This window comes from Mastigoproctus giganteus, chromosome 7 (genome assembly GCF_048544385.1).
Source record: "Mastigoproctus giganteus isolate SK-2022 chromosome 7, ASM4854438v1, whole genome shotgun sequence".
Lineage (NCBI taxonomy): Eukaryota > Metazoa > Arthropoda > Arachnida > Uropygi > Thelyphonidae > Mastigoproctus > Mastigoproctus giganteus.
In genome coordinates this window covers 135625844-135650093 of record NC_143581.1, presented here as the reverse complement: position 1 = coordinate 135650093, position 24250 = coordinate 135625844, and the positions used below count along the sequence as shown (strand labels likewise).

Here is a 24250-nt window from a genome sequence, read left to right as displayed (position 1 = left end):
GGAGTATTGGGTCCATTGTTGTTTTCTGTATTTATAAATGATATTGATGATGGTATATCAAGCTTAATATCCAAGTTGCAGATGATACGAAGGTTGGCAGGGTTGTTAAAGACACTAATGACAGTACATTGCTGCAACAGGATCTAGAAAAGTTGAGCAGATGGGCTGAGAGGTGGCAAATGAAGTTTAACATTGACAAATATAAAGTACTACATATGGGAAGCAGCAACCCCAGAGTGATGTATCAACTCTGTGATACTACACTGACAGTGGTAGAGAACAAAAAGGACCTGGGGGTAATTGTGCAGGCAGATGTGAAATTTTCTGAGCAGTGTAGACGGTCTGCAAGAGTAGCTCCTAGTGTCTTGTCAGTGATATACAGGAATTTTTCTAGCAGGAATAAGGAGGTGAGTATCCCCTTATATAAGGCAGGCCACACCTTGAGTACTGTATACAGGTATGGAGGCCTCATTTTAAGAAAGATGTAGAATTTTTGGAACGAGTACAGAGAAGGGCAACAAGATTGGTGAATGGAAGAAAGGGTTGCTCTTACAAAGAAAGGTTTAAATTTTGCAGATTAGTGTCTGGAGACTAGGCGCCTGCGAGGTGATCTGATTGAGGTGTATAAAGCCTTGAATGGTTTGAGCATGCTCAGCGCTGATGGAATTCTTCTTCTTGCTCAGAATAATCATTCAAATTGAGGAAAGACAGATGTAGAATAGATGTGCGGAAGTTTGCCTTTAGCCAGCGGGTGGTTGTTTGATGGAACAGACTTCCATCCTTTGTTGTGGAAGTTGATAGCCTAAATAAATTTAAGGCTGAGCTGGACAGGTACTTGAAACGAACGGAGGGGTGAAATGGGGCCGTGTGTTTTTTTTTTGGCTGATGCTGCATAAGCTTAATTTCTTGCATCATATGCTTCTACTAATGCTAATAACACCTGTAAAGCTGCCAACTATCTCAAAGGTATTCGTGTCCAAGAATTTCCCAGAGAGCTTAACATCAAGATAGACAGTGTTGCCTAGTCATGAAGAAAATGTGGAAGAAGATTCCTATCCTGATGATGTATTGAATCCAATTCTTAAAGAAATAACTTGCAAGAAATTTCAATAGCATTCAGGTTTTTAGAAGGACCTACAGGCAGTTCTCGCTTTGAGTTTTTTTTTTTTTTCCAAGTATCAACAAAATCGAAAATATGAACATTAATTGCAAAAAATTGTCAAACATTCATAAATACCGCATTTCAAACCACACGCATAGCTATACAATACAGTGTTCCCTGCTTTATGATATAAATCCGTTTCCATCGTATTGGGAAAATATCGTAATGTGAATCCACATTTGGTAATTAATTCCACGACCTCAGAAGTTCAAATTTTGGCTATATAACTCCCTAAAAGGTCATTTTTATAGTGTAAATTGTATTAGTTACCAATTCAAATCATTAAATGCACTAAATTTTCATCGTTGTAAGAACCAATTTTGAACAGCTTTGTGATATTTTTCTGGAAGTCATGACCATAAAACAAAACAGTTTGCACCTTCTGATTTATTGGGCTTTTGTGTTACTGCAAGTAATTAATAACGGATGGTAAACTCCACGTTATTGCATTTGCGAAAATACTGATAGCTGGAATTCTGGGTTTTACGTTATTATGGTGAAATGTGTTTGTCCTTTACTGAAATCTTCAATCATATAAAAAACAAATTTTCAGAATCTTCTCTTCAGTCCTTTTTTTTTTTTTTTTAAGCTTCGCAAACTTGTTACTCTGCCTAAATCTTGTTAGTTGCAATTTGTGCGTTCCGTTAAAAAATGCTTATACATGCTATTGAAATTATAAAGAAAAGAGAATATCTTAGAAATAACCTCTTGAAGCATTTCTGAATAAGACAACTCCTTGTGCAACAAACCAATGAGTGCCGAGCCAATAATGAGTGATCAAAGAGTGTGCATTTAGTCGACGATGATGAAGAATAAACATTCTTTAACATTTGTAATTCATAAATAATTTCTCTATTATTATAATTTGCTTGATTTTACAGGCAGCGTTTTCATTTCTTTGGAAAAGTCAATCATTGTTTAAACATAAACTAATTAGCTAACTAATTACATTGTTGATAACGTAACCCATATTTTTAACATTGTCTATGAGAAATAAATTCCTACTTTACGAGCGCGTGCTAGGAACGAATTAACTCGTGAAGTCTAGAACTACCTGTATGTCCATTTTTGGAAAGGTTGATCCCAACTTTGAAAGAAGTTCTAAAGTAAATGCCGGTGTTTTAGATCAATACACCTGTTATAGAGAAAAGAAAAGATGAGCTCCACAATTCAAACTTTATTGGATTCTTAATTTCATAGACTAGCATTCTCTCAAATCTTAGATCAACCTTCAACATCAACTGAAAGTCCTTCTCGAGAATCAACTAGGCCTACAAAAAGTCCATCCAAATTGTCTGCAAGGAAGCATTTAGCTGTAGATGATGTAGAATTTGTGCCATCCCCTTCAGATTTGCTTCAATAAATTTATGCTGTACACCTAGTAGAGTGTACAAACAAAGTGTATATATTGAGATCATGCAGAAGCAGGTTTTTATCATTTATTTTGTCGAGTAAGGTTTTAAAATGATCAATCCCTTCTAATCACACCTGCAACCTCGTACTTTTTAAATTTTCCTGTCTTTTACTCTTTCTGATTTTTTCATCCGTGTAATGCTGCCAAACAAAGTGTTTACATTTTATGTTTGAAGGTCACAAGCCTGTAAATGCCAAGCTGAGGGACTTTCTTTCACTATTTTGGTAAGTTGTTGCAATTAATATTAATTAACAGCAACTGCAATGCTTAATTTTGTGAGACTTTTCAGCATCACATGCATCTGCAAGTAAAAAAAAGATAGTGATCTGCTTTATGACAAAGGCCCGGAATCTAACCTGTCGTAAGTGCAGGGTACACCTGTACAGCAATTTCTCTAGTAGCGATGCTAGATAAATCAGTAGTCAAACCTCATGTTGAATACTGTACTGTGTTGTGGAAGCTTCATCTCAGGAAAGATTGCTTCTTTAGGTAAGAAGAGACATTCCTGCTGGGAGAGTCTAGTTTGATAAGCTGCAAAGTTTTAAATTAGTCATCTATATGGGTATCTGATTGTGGTATTTGAGGTGTTAAAAGAATTGAGAAAGCAACAACATAGCAATTTTCTTTTTCTAGGAAAATGCAAACAAAGGGAGAGATTCAAATTAAGGAAAGAAAACTAACTGTTGGAACAAGTTACCACCTAGCCTTGTAGGCAGTGAGAGCTAATTTCAGATTTAAAGTGCATAAGATGAATATTTGGAAATAGATAATATATAAAACTAGGAAGATGTGTTATTTTTATATAACTTTTTTTATAAGAAATGCTATATAAGCTTTATTTCCTTTTATCATGTGCCATTTTAATACTGGTTACATTACAAATAGCACTAGCATACCATTCTTTGGGTGCCAATTTGAATTGTCAAATCAAGAGAACCAGTGAGAAGCAACTAAAGATAAATAGTTTTTGTACCTTTAGGCAAGTAGGTGTATGATTTATATATATATATGAATAGTTTTTATTTTATGTTAATTAGCATACAGGTTGAGTATCCCCAATCCGAAAACCTAAAAGCTGCAAAAACCAAAACTTTTTGAAAAACACTGTAGTTCTGGAAACTGGGAGCCCTGGCAGGAAAGAGCTGTGACGTGTGTGTTGACATCAGTAAAATACCAATTGTCATCAACGCAAGGGTATATATCCATTACTCACTGTTTGTTTAGTTTATTCTCTGCTCTGTTGTGCAAAGATATTGTTGAAAATTTAAATAAAAAAGAAACCTGATACCATGGGTAACAGTGATAAGAGGAAGCATTTAAGTTTATCTATAGAACAAAGTGAATTTGTTGAAGAAACTGGGCAGTGAGTGTAAGTGTGAGACATCTTACAGAACAGTTTGGTGTTGGAACAACCACCATTTACGACCTAAAAAAAGAGAAGGATAAACTGTTCAAGTTCTATGCTGAAAGTGATGAATAGAAGGTAATGAAAAATAGAAAAACACTGTGTAAAGCTAAAAATGAAGATCTTGATTGTGTTTTGAAAGGGTGGATCCGTCAGTGTCGCAGTGAACACTTCCGGTCAGCTGATCATGGAACAAGCAAAGATCTATCACAAAGAACTGAAAATTAAAGTGAACTATGAATATTCAACAGGCTGGTTACAAATTCAAAAAAAGAAACGGCATTAAATTTTTGTGGTGATAAAGCATCTGCTGATTGCGAGGCAGCAGAGAAATTCATTGAAGACTTTGGCAAGTCATTGCTGATGAAATCTGATGGCAGAACAAGTCTATAATGCTGATGAAACATCATTGTAGGAAGACACTAACCACTAACTACAGCTGATGAGACAGCCCCAAGAAATTAAGGATGCGAAGGACAAGTTTACACTCATAAGTGTAAACTTGCTGTGATAGGCAAAGCTTGAATCCTCGTTGTTTTGCCGACCGGGCTAGCCGAGTGGGTAAAGTACTTGCCCGGCAACCCAAAGGTCACGGGTTCGATTCCCGCCTCGGGCTTGGATCAAAGTACTGCAAAAACCTTGGGAGGTGCATTATGGTCACAGAAGCCGATGCGCCAACAACTACCAAATCAAAAAAATCAATCAAACCTCGTTGTTTTAAAGGAGTGAATTTCTTACCAGCCCATTATTATGCTAACAAAAAGTCATGGATCACCAGGAACATCTTTTCTGATTGGTTTTGCAAACATTTTGTACCAGCAGCTTGTGTTCACTACAGGGAAGCTGGACTGGATGATGACTGCAAGATTTTATTTCTTGAGGATGAGCAGACACGGTTCTGCTCATCCTCCAGCTTGAAATGCTCATCAAAAATAATGTTTATGCCATATATTTTCCCCAAAATGTGACTTCATTAATTCAATCATGTGACCAGGGTATCCTTAAATCAGTAAAGTGTAAATATAAAAACACTTTCTTGAACAGCATGCTGGCAGCAGTGAATAGAGGTGTGGGTGTGGAAGGTTTCCTGAAGGAGTTTAACCTGAAAGATGCTGTTGCAAATGCTTGGACCTCAGTAACGTAACTAAAGACACATTTATGCATGCCTGGCTGTGACTATGCTCAGTGATGATGATGAAGCTAATGATCTTGAGAAAAAGGTGGTCTGAACTCCTTACATATGCAAAAACAGTGCCTTCAGAGCCTGTCAGTAAGCTGGAAAAAGTGGATATCGAAGAGGTCTTTAACATTGATAATGAGGCTCCAGTTATTCATTCAATGACTGATGGTGAAATAGCTGAAATGGTTTTGACTCAAAGAGATCATGGTAAAAGTGACAATGAAGATCACATTGTTAGCAATGCAGTAAAGATGGCTATAGATTGCATGGTGAAAAAGTGTGAACTCATTGAAGGACTAGAGCAGAATGCTTTTATAACAGAACAAGAAATTTCCATTTATTAAATAAAGGAGAGGCTTCTACAACAAAAACCTTTGTTAATGAGGCAAATGACTGGAAGAAACATTTAAAACGGCCATTCAGCATAATGTTTCCTGATCCCTGAAGACCCGGTTCCTGGTCCCTCACCACTTGTGATGTTCCTTCTCAAGATAATAAATAAATAAATAAATTTTCTGTTTATACTCCAGGGACGACCAAACGATCAGAGGAGTTCACAAGATAGACAGAATACAAGAAACAACACCGTATTCGGCAGTCACAGGCTTGAGGAAGGATCAGAAGTGTGTAGCACATGCTTCTTGATTAGACCAGGGTTCGAGCCCATCACCACCAAATACGGAGGATGCGGAAAGGTCAGGGAATGACCACCGCATATCCCGGAGCAATATGGTCTTAATTGCTAATGCTCCTAAAAACCAAATAACAAACAAACAAACACAGGCTTGAACCCCGGTCACTCAAGGCACGTGTACTTATACACTCGTGCGCCTGACCACTAGACTACAGCGACCTTAAATAAAAAGGAATTTTTTTTTTTTTTTTTTTTCCATGAAATATGAATTAGTGTTCATTGCATTTATATTCTTTTGGAAGAAGAGACCATGTGTTTTTTTTTTTTATAATAAATAAAATTGAATTTTTTGCATGAAATCTAAATTTTATTTCCACCATGCCATGTATTCCAAAATCTGAAAATATCCGAAACATTTCTGGCCCCAAGCATTTTGGATTAGGGATACTCAACCTGTATTAATTTCTTTGGATTGCTCTTAAATATAGTGTAGCAATTGCTATTTGTTTATTTTACTATAATTGGGTGAATTATTAATGCATTACAAGATATTTGATATCATAACTGAAGTTGTTTCCATGGAATTTAAGTTATAGTTGTTTTCTTTTTAAAGGCTGTTAACCTTGTAGCAGAATATTCCTTTTTTTTTTTTTTTTTTTAATCCAGGTTTGCAAATGCTTAAGCATTTTTTAGATTCAATATGTTTGTCGTTATACACTGAGTGATCACTGAATTATGACCACCTACCTAATACTTCGTAGGTCCTCCTTTTGCCCTCAGTACAGCAGCTATCCGACGTAGCATTGATTCAACAATATGTCGGAAGTGTTCAGGAGGTATGGCCAATCGAGCTGTGTGTAATGCAGTCAGCAATGCAGGTATGGAGGTGACTGATGTATCCAGACGCCTGATATGCCTTTCCATAGTGTCCCACAAGTCCTCTGTGGGATTGATATCGGTGGAGTTCGGAGGCCAATCGATATGCTAGATGTCAGAACTGTGTTCCTCAAACCATTCCTGCACAACAGGTGCCCGATGTCTTGGCACATTGTCATCTTGGAGGACACCATCGCCATTTGAGAAAAATTGTAACATAATGGGGTGTACATGGTCAGCAAGCAGTTGACGATAGTGGAGACCACTGATATGTTGTTCCACATGCACCAGGGGTCCGAGTTCCTGCCAGTGAAACATGCCCCACACCATACAACCTCCTGCACTTTTGATACAATGCATGATGGATGAAGAGCCTCATGTTGTTGTTGACGCCAAATTCATAACACTACCATCCACGGTGTGGAGTAAATTACGACTCATCCGACCAGCACACCTTCCAGTCTTCTAACATCCAACTTGCATGCTCTTTGCACCAGGCAAGTCTTTTACACCGATGAACCTTGGTTAGGAGAGGATGTTGTAGGGGGTCATCTGCTGGTATAGCCCATGCGTGCGATGAATGGTCATGCCTGATATTGTTCCGGGTTGGCCCATGTTGTATTGAGTAGTCAACTCTTCAACCGTGCTGTAGAGTCATCGGTCACGGCACTCACCTCTAACATCGACATTTCGCTGACCTTTGCAGTTTTGCCGTCAGCTCGTTGTTTGACCATTTTGATGCCAGTCCTGGTATACTTTAACTATGGTGGCTCTCAAACACTCCACCAGTTCAGCCGTTTGGGGAATCGAGACACCAGCTCGTCGAGCACCCACAATCTATCCTTTATCAAAGTCCGATAAATCCTTCCTTTTACCCATCATGCTCAGAATTTTATTACCTGCTGAACCACTTTATCTCTGTTAGGTAGGTCGACTAACTCTACACTCTCGTGTCTCACATGGTTAACGGGTCGCATTCAGTTTTCATAATTCAGTGATCACTCAGTGTGTAAAAACTGCACTTGTAACAGATGGATTTTTGTGCAATTGTATATTTAGCTCTTTCAGGCACTTGTCAAGCCATTATAAATCTTCATATCAATCAAATAGAAATTCTGTGTGTGTGTGTAATAATACAGGCAGTTTTCACTTTACGAGTTCCTGGGTTTAAGAGGTCCCCCCCCCCCCCAAGTATTAAGTATCAACAAAATCGAAAATGTGAACATTAATTGCAAAAAATGAATGCTAAACATTCATAAATACTGCATTCCAAACCATGTGCGTAGCTATACAATACAGTGTATCCCACTTTACGATATTAATCAGTTCCAGAGACACCATTGTATCATTAAAATATCATAATGAACCCAATAATACATTGTTTTTTGTTAATTCATTTCAAGATCTCAGAAGTTGAAATTTTCGCTGTGTAACTAAGCTATTTATCTCTCTAAAATGTCATTTTTAGGTCATGAGCGTGACCTTGAAAATGCACTACACTTTCATCGTTATCATATGTTCCCTTATAAGAATCAATTTTAAGCGCCTTTGTGATATTTTTCTAAAGCACATTTCTGGAGGTCACAACCATAAAACAATAAAAACAATCTGCATTTTCAGGTTTAATGGGCTTTTCTTTTAGTACAAGCAATTATAAATGGGTAGTAAAGTCGATCTTCTTGCATTTGCGAAAATACTGATAATTGGAATTGTGTGGTTTTTACGTTATTATGGTGAAATGCGTTTTCCTTTACTGAATCATATAAAAAACGTATAAAACGTAAAACCGTATAAAAAACAAATTTTCAGAATCTTCTCTTCATTCCTTTTTTTTTTTAAGCTTCGTAAAGTTGTTACTCCACTCGAATCGTGTTAGTCGCAATTTGTGTGTTCCGTTAAAAAATGCTTATGCATGCAATCATGAAATTTATAATTAAAAGAGAAGATTATCTTGGAAATGAACGCCTCTTGAAACATTTCTGAAGAAGCAGACTCCTTGTACAACAAACCAACGAGTGTCGAGCCAAGCCAATAATGAGTGATCAACCAGTGTGCATTCAGTCGATGATGATGAAGACTATCTGGTGAGTATGGGCTTGGCACACCCAGGGTCCCGAGCTGGATATCATCATTCTTCTCTTTCTTGGTGATTCCCTTCTACTTTTGACACTCTCTCTCTCTCACTCAGGGTAACTCGGGAACTTTTTTCCTGGTGCAGCATAAGCCTCAGGCTTCCTTGCACCATATGGCTATTAATAATAATAATAAGTCATAATTAATTTCTCTATTATAATTTGCTTGATTTTACAGGCTACGTTTTCATTTCTTTCAATAAATCAATCATTGTTTAAACATAAACTAATTAGCTAACTAATTTTATTGTTGAGAATGTAACCCCTATTTTTAACCTTATCTCTATGGGAAATAAATTCCCGCTTTACAAGCGTACGTTAGGAAGAATTAAGTCGTACAGTCAAGAACTACCTGTACACAAAAATAATCAAAAGCAAAACTTATTAATTTAAGAAAAAATCAGACACCTGAAAAATAAAGTGTACATTTATCAGACTTGTTTGTTATTACCAGGATTCAACTGTGGAGTGTCAACGGGAGGTACCAGGCAGCACACATCTGGCTCATGTTCACCTAATGGATTTTGTCGCCTTAGAAGTAGGAGCTGTAACCAGAGCACTAGTTCACATCATCCAGAACCCAATGCTTTCATTACAGAGGAATTTACTCGCCATGTAGACTCTAGAAAAAGGACTCCATCGATGGATGTTATAATGGACTCCCCAACACACAAACGCAGCAGGTTGACATGAATCATCATTAGCTTTCTTTTTTTTTTTTCTTTTTTTTAACAAGTCCATGTAGCACCACATTACAATTTGAAATTAGATTCTGTAATTTCACTCTGTCAATTACATTGGGGTTAAATTGTTAATTCATAGCATGAAAAAGCAGAAAAGAGGGTGGGGAGTTCCTTGTACCATGGGATAAAAGTCAAAGTATTAGTTTAAGAAATGTTTGATCTTCTCTTGACTGAACTGAATTGTTTACCAAGTACTGTTTTATTATGCAGTCTTTTTAACCTTTGAAGATTGTGTTGTTTAGGTCATTTAAACAAATATACTGATATTATAGTACAGACTTATTTGGCTCATAATGTAAATATTCATGACAGACTTGATTGTGCATTCAAATTGGGAAACAATTTTTATGTATGAAAAGGTTTTTCTTTTTTGTTAATTAGCATATTAATTTCTTTGGATTTCTCTTAAATATAGTGTAAGAATTATTGCTATTTGTTTATAATTAACTATAATTTTGATTAGCTCCCCACCTCAAATGTGTTGCTTTTCTGTGAATGAAGCTAGCACACCAAATTGAGTTGTTTTGCAAATTTTAAACCCAAGAGAATTAACTCGAGTAATTGTTAGGGGTTTGAAAATTTTTTATGCTTTTAATCATTGTATAGGAGATTGAGAAGTACTATGAATACATTATCTTAGCTTACAGCCGTGATTCAAAATTACTGTTAATAAATTGACTTACTTGTGTGCAGTATAAAATATACGGTACACAAATGTTTTGTAGACATTTTACTATTTTTTTTTCCCCAATATATATAATGGCTACATCTCAGTTGCATTATGATGTAATTCTACTTAACTTATAGTTCAGTAAGATGTGTGGAATATAGCACTTCTTGGTAGATATGGCTTTAACCTTTTTGCTATATACAGATGTGTGCCATTATTTTGTTTAAACAACTTTGGAGATTGCAACCATTTTTTTTTTTTTTTTTTACCCCTCTTTTGGAAAGGTGCTATAATAGGCTCTTAAAGGCAAGTGCATAACCATTTTAATTTCTGTAAGAAGTACATGGCTCATGTTTTGGTTTAAAAAAATGAATCAATGTTTTAAAAAATATTTTAGTCTTCAGACTAATTAATAATTATCATCAGTGTTTTGTAAGTAGCACCAGCTTTTGAACAAATAATGTATTGCTGCTCAAAATTAACAAAATGTTTCATAAAATGTAAAACTGAGTAAGCCCATTAAATTTATAGGATGGGCACCTTGCTCATATATAATCCTGTTATTACATTTTGTCATAAATGAAAGTTAATCTGTAATCGCTAACCTCAGAACTACATAGAAAATGACCAGCAAAATAGCAGGAATGTTTGTGAATTGATAAGTGGACAGAACAATTCCTGTATTAAAAAGCCAAGGATGGAAAATGAAAGAATGAGTGATTTTCACTTCCATAGAATTGCAGCTCAATTGCTTTGGCTGCCTATTAGGCTTGCCTGAAAAAACATTTCTCTACCTTTCTTCTGATTAAAAACATATTTCAGAAGTGGCATATGCATAAAGTGGTCAGACTATCTGCTTGGGTCTAATTTTCTCTCTCTCTCTCTCTCATCAGCTAAACTTGTTCTTTGAATATTGTGTATATTACCAAGTAACACTTGAAAAGTTTTAATATAGTTATATTTTCAACCATATTCAGCTATATATTACTACATGGTACTCTTTTTTTTTTTTTTTTTTTTTTTTAATCTGAAGATACCCAGTAATTTTTAAATTAGTAGTATACATTTAAACTGTGAGATCAAACTAATCAGTTGAAATTAGTGTCGGTATTGGAAAATGATGCAAGGAAACAAAGTTATACAAAATCAGCCAAAAGGAGAACGAGCATTACCTGTCCATCCTTCCTCAATTTAAATTTATACCATCAACATTTAGCTTACTCAATCCATTCAAGCTCTCAGATACCTGAGATGCATAACCTTGGGTTCCCTTATTTGGGTATTTTCGATTTGAAAAAAATCAATATTAAAATTTTTAATATCATAATTGATAATGCAAAATATAGTATATACACACACACACACACACACACATACTTATATCACAAATAAGGTAAAGTTATGCACAGAAATCGATAATATAAACAATACATAATATAATTATAGATCAGAAAGAAAATCTGGCATTAATCACATATAAAAAATAAATAATAATCACAAGTAAAGTATTACTCACCATACTGTAAATATAACTAAAAACACTTTTTTTTCTGGCCTTTGTCTTTGCGAATATGTCAATAATATCATCCTATTTTATCAAGTTCGCTGATATTTCAATAAATAATAAAGATAAATTGGATATTTTATTTTGTATTAAATTATTCCTTAAATAATTCTTGGGCCTTTTTAATACCAAATATGACCATTCTCCACTTAGGTTTGTTACGGCATTGTTAAAAATAGTTTCAGTATTAGGGATAGTAGATCTCAAACCGTAATTTATAATATATCTTTCATATTTAAAATAATTTCCTCCTTAGAAAATTTTAAAACTTGTTTAACTTCATCGTTAAATTTATCAACATCAGTGTTTTTGTGTTTATTAATTTTTCAATATTCACATTAAATTCATTTTCATTCATTTCATTTTTAAAAAATATATTGAATATATTTAAATTTTACAGGTATACTTCTGTTCAATGATTAATTTTAGCAATAAACATCTTTTTTTTTTTTTCCCCTATAAAGTAACTTCATGATATATTGTATATGATTTGTTTTCTCTCTTTTTTTTTTTTTTTTTCTTTGTATTTTGACTCCTCCTTTAAAAATTTTGCTTCGTTTTCTATAGTTTATTTTAGTCCTGAAGAGATTTGCTTGTTGCATTTAATGTTTGTAATATTCTCTCCCACATAATTGTCAATAATACAGTTTTGTGACTATCAAATTTTTGGCCAGTTTCAAAGTTTCTAATTGGGCAATAGCTTTTCACCTTCACAGGCAGATAAATTAACTAAAGCTTGCTGAATTTGTTTATACCTTCTTTTTAATGCAATTTTTGTTTCTTCTAAATATTGATCTTAGTACACTCCATAGAAGCAGAAAAAAAATTGTACATATTTTGAATAAAATAAAAATAACGCACTACTCCAGGACAAGATTCTGCTGCATTATTGCCACTCAAGTTTAAAGAATGACTGGCACATGGTATATAATGTAGAATTGTGTTGTATCACCCTGGCCTGTAATTCTGAATACTTTCCTGCAATGTTGAAAGCATTGTCATATAGATAAATCATTTTATTTGTTTAAATTATTCTAAGTATTCTGCATTATGCTGTTTTGGTAGGAAACCAAAAAAAATATTTCTTTAATGTCTTCATTATTTGCAGCATACCTAATTATAAAAATTAATTGACCTGCTTGACTAATATTGTGCCGTGAGTCAACTATTAGTGAAAAACAAATTGCCTTCTTGACTTCTGATATTAAAATTTCTTTTGTTTTATTCACTCATAAATTTATAAATTCATCACAGGTTTTGTGTGAAAGCTAATTTGTTTTACCAGATCCATGTTTAGCCTACATTTCTAATTCATGCTCTAAAAATTCATCAAATTGACTAAGGCATTCCAAGAAAGTTAAGTAATTGCCACTACATTTCAGAATGTATATTATCATTGCTACCTGTAATAGCTTACTTAACAGTTTGGCAGTAGCAGGATTATTTTCAAAAGATATTGCTAGTAATTTTCTTCAGATTGAATTTGTTTAATTAGTTCCTTATCAATGTGTCCTTTAATTAGAAGCCTTTTCCTCTTTATATACACATAGCTTGAATATGTTTCTTTGAATGCTCATGGTCATTTAAAGTCCTACAGATATTTTTCCAATCACTGTAGCCATTTGCAAAATTATTTGTATAAATTTGATAATTTATACATAAAACTGTTCACAGCCATACTGGTATTAGCAAAAATTAGATTCATGAATATTTCCTTAATATGTTTGATTGCATTCTGTATATGCAATTTTTAAATTTTCTACAAAATTTTTAGGTTTATTTATTAAAAAATGTTCTCTAAACATTTTATATTTATAGCCAACTTTGCAGTGTCACTGGGATACTTTCAAATGGTTCTTCATTTATATATGACAATGGTGGATTATATGTTTCTTTAAATTAGTTTTGTTCCATTTGGTTCAGTTTTTCTCCACTTTGATTCATAAATTCTTTTTCTAATGTTGTTTTTCTGGTTGTACTTCATTAGCTTCTGTTTCTTCATTTTTAATTTTGTCATAAAAAATAATTGTTCCTTTGAGGGGTTTTTTTTTTTTTCCCCTCTTTTTTGGTTAGCAGCTGCTGAATTAATATTGTTTTTATTGCGTTATTTGAAAAGAAATACAGTACTCTGTGCACCAAAAAAAAATTAGCAATTTTATTATGAAATGAAAAATTTATTTTACACATACAGCTTAAATGTTTTTTGTTTCAGTTTATAAAATATATTTTCCTCTGTGGCATTTGACACCATAAGGCTAAAGCAAATGCTGAAAGGCTTCAGTGTTTGGAAATGTGCTTTCATGGTTTCTTCAAATAGAAATTTCTATAAATCTTGCACTGATATGGTTCTTGCATTGTTCTCTTTCGTAGGGAATGTATTTTGTAAGGAAATTTGCAAGTGCTGTAGTTCTGCAGAAGACTCTAAGTCAGTTTCTTATTGTTACTGTAGTGCCTCAACTGGTTGCTAAGCTTTATCGAAAGAATTTTCCAAAACTCTGTCAGAACACTGAAAGATGTGCAAACTGTTATATGCATTTCTGCACAAAGGTGTATCTAAGATATGGAAAGTGCAGCCCTGCCAGTTCATCATAGGCCCTGAATGGAGTTAGTTTAATGTAATTGAATTTATAATTTATTTTAAAAAGAAGGCAATTATTATTATCTAAATAACTTAAGAAAGCATCATTTTATGTAAAACTACCATCTCATTATTTTTTTATAATTATAAATTAATATTAAAATTGATTCAAAATATTAGCTAATCTTAATATATAATTTTAATTTCACTATTTTTATGAAAACAGGGTGCATTTCTGATTTTGGCCATATCAGCAAAAGTTCTGAATGTGTTTATACATTTTTGTTGCTGTGTTTCAAATTTTTAAAAATTGATTTGTTGCAACTTTTCATAGCTTTGCTGAGATGCCATTACTTCTAAAGCTATTCCAAGTTCTAGGTTAGTTTGTTAAATGATTACAGATTGATCTTTATGTTCTGTAATAAATCATTTCACATTTAAATTTTTTTAAAAAAATTCAAAGAAAGGCCATTGTCATAAAAAACTAATGACTTCTTGACATTATTATTGTTTATTAGAAAATCTTTTGAGTATTTTATAGTATAAGCGAGTAAGACTCCTGGAGTTGATGACATATACCCAGGAGCGGGAGTGCAGTAGCACACACTCTTTGAGTAGACTGGGATTCAAGCCCCTGACTGCTGAATAGCGCCTCCGTAGCCAGGTGGGAAGGAGCAGCAGTGCATAGCACACGCTTCTTGATTAGATCGGGGTTCGAGCCCATCGCCACCAAATACGGAGGGTGCGGAAAGGTCAGGAATGACCACCGCATATTCACGGAGCAATATGGCCTTAGTTGTTAATGCTCCTAAAAACCAAACAACTGCTGAATACGACCGATCTGCCAACCCGCAGTGGACCAGCATGGCAGATTATGGTCCATTTTTCTCAGCATGAATTGTTGTGGAGGCTTCCATCCTGCAGTGGGTTGATAATGGCTGCATTATTATTTATTTTATTTTTTTTTTACCCAGCAATTTTGAGGGAAGCCTATTGTAACATTGAAGTTAATTATGAGGGCATCTTTGGACTTGGTATAGATTCCATTGGATTGAAAAAGAGTCAATGTAACAGCAATACATAAAGGTGGTTCTAATATTGAAGTTGGTAACTACAAACTGGTTAGTCTACCTTTGGTTGTAGGGAAAACCCTTGAAACAGCGGTTAACAGTGCAGTCCAGGGACATTTAGATAGATATGGCATTCTGAATAACACACAACTTGGTTTTGATTAAGGGACAATTTCGACAACTGTAGTTTAGTTAGCAAGATATTTGACTCAGTCCCTCATTAGAAGTTATTGTATATGTTGGGATTACTGGAAAAATTGTAAGATGGATTGCTGGGTGGCACAGGGCAGAAGGCAGGGGGTTATGATTAATGGATCTTCTTTGGACTGGTGTAAAATCAGTGGGGTCCCCCAGGGATTGCTTCTTGGACCACTGTTTCTGATTTTGACAAATGACTGACAATGGGATAGAAGGCTTGTTATCAAAATTTGCAGACAACATAAAGATTGGTAGTAGATAATGATCAGTACCAAGCAGTGCTCCTGGATAACTTGAACAGGCTACAAGTATGGTCAGAAAAGTGCAAGCAAAATGCAAGGCCTTAAACTTGGAAAATAGCAAATCCCAAAATAGATTAAATTCTATGTGGGGGGGGAGGGAATTAGAAATATTAGAGGAAGAAAGGAATCTGGGAGTTATAATATGGGCAGATATGAAGTTTTCTCAGCGGTGTAAACAGAGACAGCAAGGAAAGCCCACAGTTTTCTATTGATTTATTGGTCATTATCCTGTAGAGATATGAGGGTCATAGTCTCACAGGCAATTGTAAGATGACAAGTGGAATACTGTGTTCAAATATAGAGACCTCATCTGAAAAAAGGCATTTAGCTTCTTGAAAGGGGCTAAAGAAAAGCAGCTCGCATGGTGAGATTGGCAAACAAGCAGGCAACCATATGAGGAAAGATTCCAAGTATATGGGCTACAGAGCTTGGCAACTAGACACCTTAGAGGTGACTTGATTGAGGTTTATAGGGCTCTGAGAGGGGTTAGTAAAATGAAGGAATATGGAATTTTCAATGTTATAGAGAATTCGGGAACTTTTGGGCATAAATTCAAATTACAGGGGGAAAAGGTTTAGACTAGATTAGAACTTTTTTTTAGCCAGCATGTCGATAATCAGTGGAACAGGTTTACCTTCACGGGTAGTTGACATTTGAATGAATTCAATGGGCAACTGGATGGTTGCGGAGGGAAACAAATTTTTTTTTTTTTTTTTTTTTTTTTTTTGGATAGATAGATTTTACATTATATATATATTTTCGTGTGTATAATATATTTTGTGCTTACATTTTTGCTTGACATAACTCTGCAATTAAGTAAGACAGTGTAATTCTGTTCCCTCCTACTTCTGGGTGGCCCAAATAACTACACCCATCCATAAAATGTCAAAGTTTGAAAAGCTTATCTTTAATAATGCTATTACTTTTTTTTTTTTTTTTTTGATAGATAGATTACATAATGAATAATTTGATTTGGAAAATTGATAAATCAGATTAAATTAAATGGATATTATACATTTTAAGTTTGTTTTAAAAAAGTGCCCTACATAGTTTACCCATCCATATGCTCCAACATTTTATCTAGTTCTTCTCTAATTTTATTCAACCCATGCACTTCCACAACGACAGATGGAAGCCTGTTCCAACAATCAACCACCCTTTTGAAAGCAAATTTCTGCACATCTATCCTGCAACCATAATTCTCAACTTCAATTTATACCCGTCATGTAGGTGGTCTCAGCAAATGGAAGAATTCCATTAACATTCAGCTTACGCAATGCATTCAAGGCTTTAAACACCTCACTCAGATCTCCCCACAGGTGCCCAGTTTTTGAAATGCTGCAATTTGCAGAACTGAAACCCTTTCTAAGAAAGCACCCTTTTGTTCTCTTCACCAGTCTGGTTGCCCTTCTCTGCACCCCTTTCCAGTAGATCCATATCCTTCTTAAAGGTTACGCCTGTATAGACTTCATTCACTATATAGAAGTATTCACAATGCAGCCTAAACTTGGTGTTATACAAAGGGATAATTGCCCCCTTTCCCTGCTATTAAAGTTTCTGTATATCATTGACAAAACCCTGTGAACTGCCCTGGCAGCATGCCTGTGATTTCAGTCAGACTGGAAAAATTATCCCCAGGTATTTTTCATTCTTCAATACCCTGAGTGTAGTACCACACAGTTGATAAGTTACTCTGGGGTTATTGCTACCTATATGTGGTACCTTTATATCATTGATAAATATTGAAAACAACAATGGACCCAGCAGTGAATGCTGGAAAACTCCACTAATAACATTAGTCCCCAATAGCAGTGTCCATTGATTACTACTCTGTCTTCTTTCACCCAGCCTTCCCTTTATCCTAAGCAGCAACTTGCCCTTAATGCCACACTGCTCCAATTTGTCGTGCAGTCTACGTGCAACATTATCGAAAGCTTTCTTGAAATCCAGGTATGTTATCAGAATTATTTTTTGCATCCAGTACCTTGGTGGCCAAATCATAATGATCAAACAAGATTTCCCCTTTTACTAGTGATTCTATTATTTTTCTTGGAACAAATGTTAAGCTAACAGGTCTAATTTTGTCACTTTTTGATCCCCCTTTATGAAATAGGGATACATTTGCACTTATATCCAGTTCATAGGGACCTCTCCTGAATCTAAGGATGCTCTTGTAATTATGGTTAATGGTTTGCTTACTTCCTTTGCTGCCTCCATTAATATAATTAAGTCAGTTACATCCACCCCAGGTGTCTTTTTTTTTTTTTTATGTCCATCTTCAACAATTTTTCTTGCACATTCCTTTCAGTTGTCACAAAGCCGTTTAGCTCCTCATTAGAGTTTGATAAACTTTTGAATCTCTTTCCCTAAAGAATTCTTCATGTGTAGATGCAAAATACCTATTCAGTTTATCTGCAACCTGAACAGGGCCATCTACAGTTAACCCATTGACATCAAGTGGCCTAGTGTGGTTCAATGTCTTCCTTCTGTTAATATAAGAATAGAAGTCTTTACTCTTTTCCTTTGAGAGAGACTTCTCATAATCTGCCTTAACTTGCCTAACCTCCTTTGTGACTTGATTACAGACTAATTTATATCTCCCATATGCAACTATCACCCAATAATTTCCGATCACCTGATTGAATATGCATCCTGTGCTCTTTTCTTCTGCCACTTGTCTCAATAGTTCATCTGACTTCCATGTATTAGCATTAGTAGAGGCATATGATGCAAGAAAGCAAGCTTATGCAGCATCAGCCAAAAAAAAAAAAAAAAAAAAAAAACCACTCCCATTTCACCCCTCTGTTCGTTCAAAATATCTGGCCAGCTGAGCCTTAAATTTATTTAGGCTATTAACTTCCACAACAAGGGATGGAAGTCTGTTCCACCAACCAACTACCCACTGGCTCAAGTCAAATTTCTGTATATCTGTCCTACATCTGTCTTTCCTCAATTTGAATTTATGCCCTCTTAGGTGATTATTCCAAGCAAAAGGAAGAATCCCATCAGCATTGAGCATGCTCAATGCTCAATGCTGAGCATTGAGCATGCTCAAACCATTCAAAGCTTTATACATCTATCAGATCACCTCGCCAGTGCCTAGTCTCCAGACAGTGTAATTTGCAAAACTTAAGCCTTTCTTCGTAAGAGCAACCCTTTGATCCATTCACTAATCTTGTTGCCCTTCTCTGTACTAGTTCCAGCAGCTCTACATCCTTCTTGAAATGAGGCCTCCAGACCTGTATGCAGTACTCAAGGTGTGGCCTGACCATTGCCTTATAAAAGGGATAATCACCTATTAATCCCTGCTAGAAAAATTCCTGTATATCATTGACAAGACACCATGAGCTACTCTTGCAGCCCACCTGCACTGATCAGAGAACTTCATATCTGCCTGCACAATTAGCCCCAGGTCCTGTTCATTCTTTACCACTGTCAGTGTAGTACCACAGAGTTGATATGTTGCTCTGGGGTTGCTGTTTCCCATATGTAGTACTTTACATTTGTCAATGTTTAACTTCATTTACCACCTCTCATCCCATCTGCTCAACCTTTCCAAATCCTGTTGCAGCAGCAGCAGCATAGTATCAGTAGTGTCCTTAACAACCCTGCCAACCTTTTGTATCATCTGCAAACTTGGACATTAAGCCTGATATACCATCATCAATATCATTTATAAATACAGAAAACAATGGACCCAATACTGAACACAGGGGCACTCCAATAATAACATTAGTCCACAATGAGCAGTGTCCATTGATTACTACTTTGTCTTCTCCCCCCTCAACCATCCCTTTATCCATAGCAGCAATTTGCCTCCAATGCCACACTGCTCCAATTTGGGCAGCAGTCTTCCATGTGCAACAGTATCAAAAACCTTTCTAAGATCCAAATATATAATATCAAAGTTATTCCCTGCATCCAGTTCTTTTGTGATTTCATCATAGTATTCAATCAAATTGGTCAGGCAAGACTTTCCCTTAACAAAACCATGCTGTGTCTGAGCTATAACTGAAATCTTGTCTAGATGATCCTGCAGTGCTTCTTTAATCAGTGCCTCCATTAATTTTCCGGGAACAGAGGGTCTATAATTACTTGTTTCAGCGTTTGATCCTCCTTTGTGAATTGCGGTCACATTTGCACATCTCTAGTCCATGGGTACCTCCCCTGAGTCCAAGGAAGCTCTCATAATTATGGCTAAGGATTTGCTTACTTCCTTTGCTGCCTCCTTTAATATAACTGGATAGATCCCATCCACCCCAGGTGCCTTTTTTGTTATGTTTATCTTCAACAATTTCTCCTCCACTTTGCTCTCAGTTATTAAAAAATCATTTAACTCACTACCATAGTTTAATGCACCTCTTGTATTCTCCTCCCTGAATAACTCCTCGTGTAAATGTAGATACAAAATAGCTACCTGAGCAGGATCATCAACAGTTGAACCATCGATATCAAGTGGAATAATCTGATTCATCCCCTTCCTTCTAGAGTTTACATAAGTAAAGAACTCTTTGCTGTTTTTCTTTGCATCCTTTGCCAAAGATTTCTCATAATCTGCCTTCGTCTGCCTAACCTCCTTTGTAACTTGGTTACAGACTAGCTTATATCTATCATAGGCTTCTGTGTCACATGTTAATTTATATGTATCCCATGGATTTTTCTTCTCTGCCATATGTCTCATTAGTTCATTTGACATCCATTTAAGCCTAAACCTTGAACAATATTTCTTAGTTGGTATGTAAAGCCTAGTAGCTTCCGAGATAAGTTCTTTGAATGCTTCCCATTTTGAATTTGCTGTTGGTAACATCATCAGTTGGTCCCACTGTATAGAATTTAAATACTGTCTCAGACCATGGTAGTTTCCTCTTTGAGTAAATCCCACTTCAGCACACTGTGATCACTGCCACCTAGTGGTTCCTTTATCTGCAGATTCTTAATGCATGAAGAATCACTACTGATAATCAGATCAAAAGTATTACTTCCTCTAGTTGCCTCCTGATCATGCTGATGTAGAAAACAATCCTCCAATAAATCCACAAAAGCCTTGCTAGTGTGTGAGTCACCAACCCACAAATTCCAGTCAATATCTGGGAAATTAAAATCCTCCATTATAAGACTCTGATTTTCTGGCCCACTCTATTTCCCTGTACAGTTTCTTATTATACTCGTCAGAGTCATTAGGCCTATAGCACACTCCTACTCTCAATTTTGATCTTCCAATGCTTATGACACACCAAACTGACTCAACACTGCACTGACCAGCATTGTTGACTGGCTTCACTTCCTTGGATTTTGTGTGTTTCTTAACTAATAGCATAACCCTTCCTCCCTTCCTATTTTGTCTGTCCTTTCTGTACACCTTGTACTCCCAGAATTCCAGTTCTGCATTCCTTATATCTGTGTGACACCACGTCTCTGATATCCCAACAATATCTGCCTTTGATGTTTTGAGCAATACCTCAAATTCCTCAGATTTATTTACCAAACTCCTAGCACTGGGTGTACACGCAAGTATACATGCACCTGTTCCTATTCTTAACTACCCTAACACAACCCATGTGTTTACTTGTACTGCAATGACTCCCAGCAGTCTCTGAAATATCCTGCATCTTGTTTTCCAGGCTGCTGCTCATTCCAATAGAAGCAGTGCAAGAATCACTTTCTCTTCTGCCAGTGGCTACTGTTAGACTATTAGTCTTTGTCTCCCCCCCCCCAAGCTAGCAGTTTTCTGACCCACCTAACACTGCCTTGATAGCATCAGCAAATATTCTTGCACCCTTTCTATTTAAGTGTATCCCATCACTGTAGAAGCAGTCTCTCCTGTTAACAAATACAGACCAGGCTGAAAAAAATTTTACCCCTTGAGCCTTGCACAATCTTTCCAGGGCAGAATTGATCGACAAAAATTATGTTTAAGTTTATGTTTTGAACAGTATTTCTTTGTTGGTACAAAAAGTGTGGTAGCTTCTTTGATTACTTTCCTGAATACTTCCTATTTAGAATTTGCTGTTGGTAACATCATCACTTATACCCACTGCACAGACTTTAAAAGCTGTCTGAGGCCCCTGTAATCACCCTTACTAAAGAAAATGCCTTCATTATCACTTGACAGTAGTTATGTCCGATTAAATTCCATATTAGTACACTGTGATCGTGCCGCCCATTTGGTCTTTTTCCTGCTAATTCTTAATGCACGAAGAAATCCAGAAAAGTCTTGCTAGTGTGGGAGCAATCAACACACAAATTCCAGTCAACATTTGAAATGTTAAAATCCCACATTACAAGACATTCTGATTTGCTTGCCAACTCTATTTCTCTATATTGCTGTTTGGTATATTTATCACAGTCATTAGGCCTATAACACACTCCTACTCTCAATTTTGTTCTTACTGTGCTTATATCACCCCAAACTGACTAAACATTGCACTTTCACCAAAGTCAGCTAGATTCACCACCTTAGATATAATATTCTTCTTAACTAACAGCATAACCCCTCCAATTCTCCTGTTCTGCCTGTATAAAATTCAGAATCACTTATGTCTGAGTGACACCATGCTTCTATTACAATGTCTGCATTTGCTGACTTAATCAATACTTGAAATTGGCACCTCCGTAGCCAGGTGGGCTGGAGTAGCAGTGCGTAGCACACGCTTCTTGATTAGATCTGGGTTCGAGCCCATGATTACCAAATACGGAGGGTGCAGAAAGGTCAGGGAATGACCACCGCCTATCCCCGGAGCAATATGGCCTTAGTTTCTAATGCTCCTAAAAACCAAATAACAATAACAAACAATACTTCAAATTCATGAAATTTATTTACAGTGCTCATAGCTGTAGTGTACACGCAAGTATCTATGCGCATGTTCTTAAGTTACACTAACACAACCTATGTATTTGTTCCATGATAACCCACAGTATGGCCTGAAATCTCAGACACTTTGCTTTCCAGCATGCCCCAATAGTACAGTGCTAGAATCACTTTTGCCTCTTTCTGCAGTTCTAGCTAAGCTATTAGTCTGTATATCTCCCCAAGTTATCAGCTTTCCAACCCATCTATCACTGCCTTAATAGCATCATCAAATATTTTTTTATGACTTCTGTTCATCCCATCCCTGTAAAAACAGTCTTTCCTGTTTACAAGCACAGACGATGCTGAGAAACTGTGTCCCATGAGCCTTGCACATTCTCTCCAGAGCTGAATTGATTGACAAGGTTCTCAACCTATACTCTCTTACCGTGTCTCGACAGAATTGCAGACACCTTCAAATTCGATCTTAACTCTTGACTGTTTCCCAGCATTGCCCTGTACTTAAGTCTCAGATCTCCTACTCTTATATCATTTGTGCTGTGTACAACAATATCACCTTTTGTGATATTGTACGCAAAAGATGTCTGCTCTGCGACATCATCTACTTTTGCCCCTGGCAGACATATCCTGTCCTATTCCGTGTATCCTTCTTGCACAACGTTGTTCCTGTTTTCCTGACAATAGGGTCACCAACAATAACTACCTCCTGTGGGAATAGGGCATTCTGCCTTGGAGGTTGTCACTCTGTCTGATGCACAAGTGTTGAGTTGGGCAGCTGAGAGCTTGATGCCCCCCAAGAAAAACAATGTTTCTCGGGGGGGGGGGGGGGGGGGGGCATTATGTTTCTGTGCTTTTAGCCTAAAGATATAAACTGTATTATTAATAAGATCTATACTGCCACAAAAACATTCCTTTAAAATGAAGTCATGATCCTTATATTTCAGAAACATAGAAACCACTCAAAACACCATTTACTAGAGAGATGCAAGTAAATATGACCAACTCTTTGATTAGAATGTCAGTAAATGCTATGAAAAATGTTTGTCTGTTGACACTAACAACCAAAAATAAATGAAACAATGTTTAATGATATTATAAATCTAGGCTTTTTGAAGGGAAATGAAATAGTTCTTTTGTCACGGCATACAAATTGTGTCATTACTTGTGAATGGGAGCTAGTAGACACATTAAACTTCTAACACAAATTTATCGATTTTCAAAATATGCACATGCAGAAAAGAAATTGAAATATGCACTGTTATGTTTCAAAGCAAATAATAATATACATAGTAAGAAGTTTAAGAAAATGTCATTCCTTTGAAATTACTACCAGGATGATTTCTAAGTAGTCACTTCAAAAATTATTTTCCTAACAGAAAAATTTTCAATAGTTTCTTCCAAAGCACATTCAGGCTGCTAGGTTATCTGAAACATACTGTATGCAGATTAGACAGGGATAAGAAGTACTGCTTACTGCGATCCTGATCCTTGCATCTCTTCCTGCTCCAATCTTC

The 24250-nt window shown here is 35.9% G+C and overlaps 1 protein-coding gene across 1 annotated transcript in view; it reads left to right on the top strand.

Moving 5' to 3' along the window:
* Positions 1-9893, top strand: part of LOC150083214 (HUWE1-associated protein modifying stress responses) — a 98055-nt gene extending 88162 nt beyond the window's left edge. The window contains exon 4 of the mRNA XM_090377105.1: positions 9258-9893. Coding sequence (XP_090233231.1) covers positions 9258-9496 — 239 coding nt within the window. The 3' untranslated portion in view covers positions 9497-9893. The remainder of the gene's footprint in view (positions 1-9257) is intronic.
* Positions 9894-24250: the final 14357 nt, after the last annotated feature.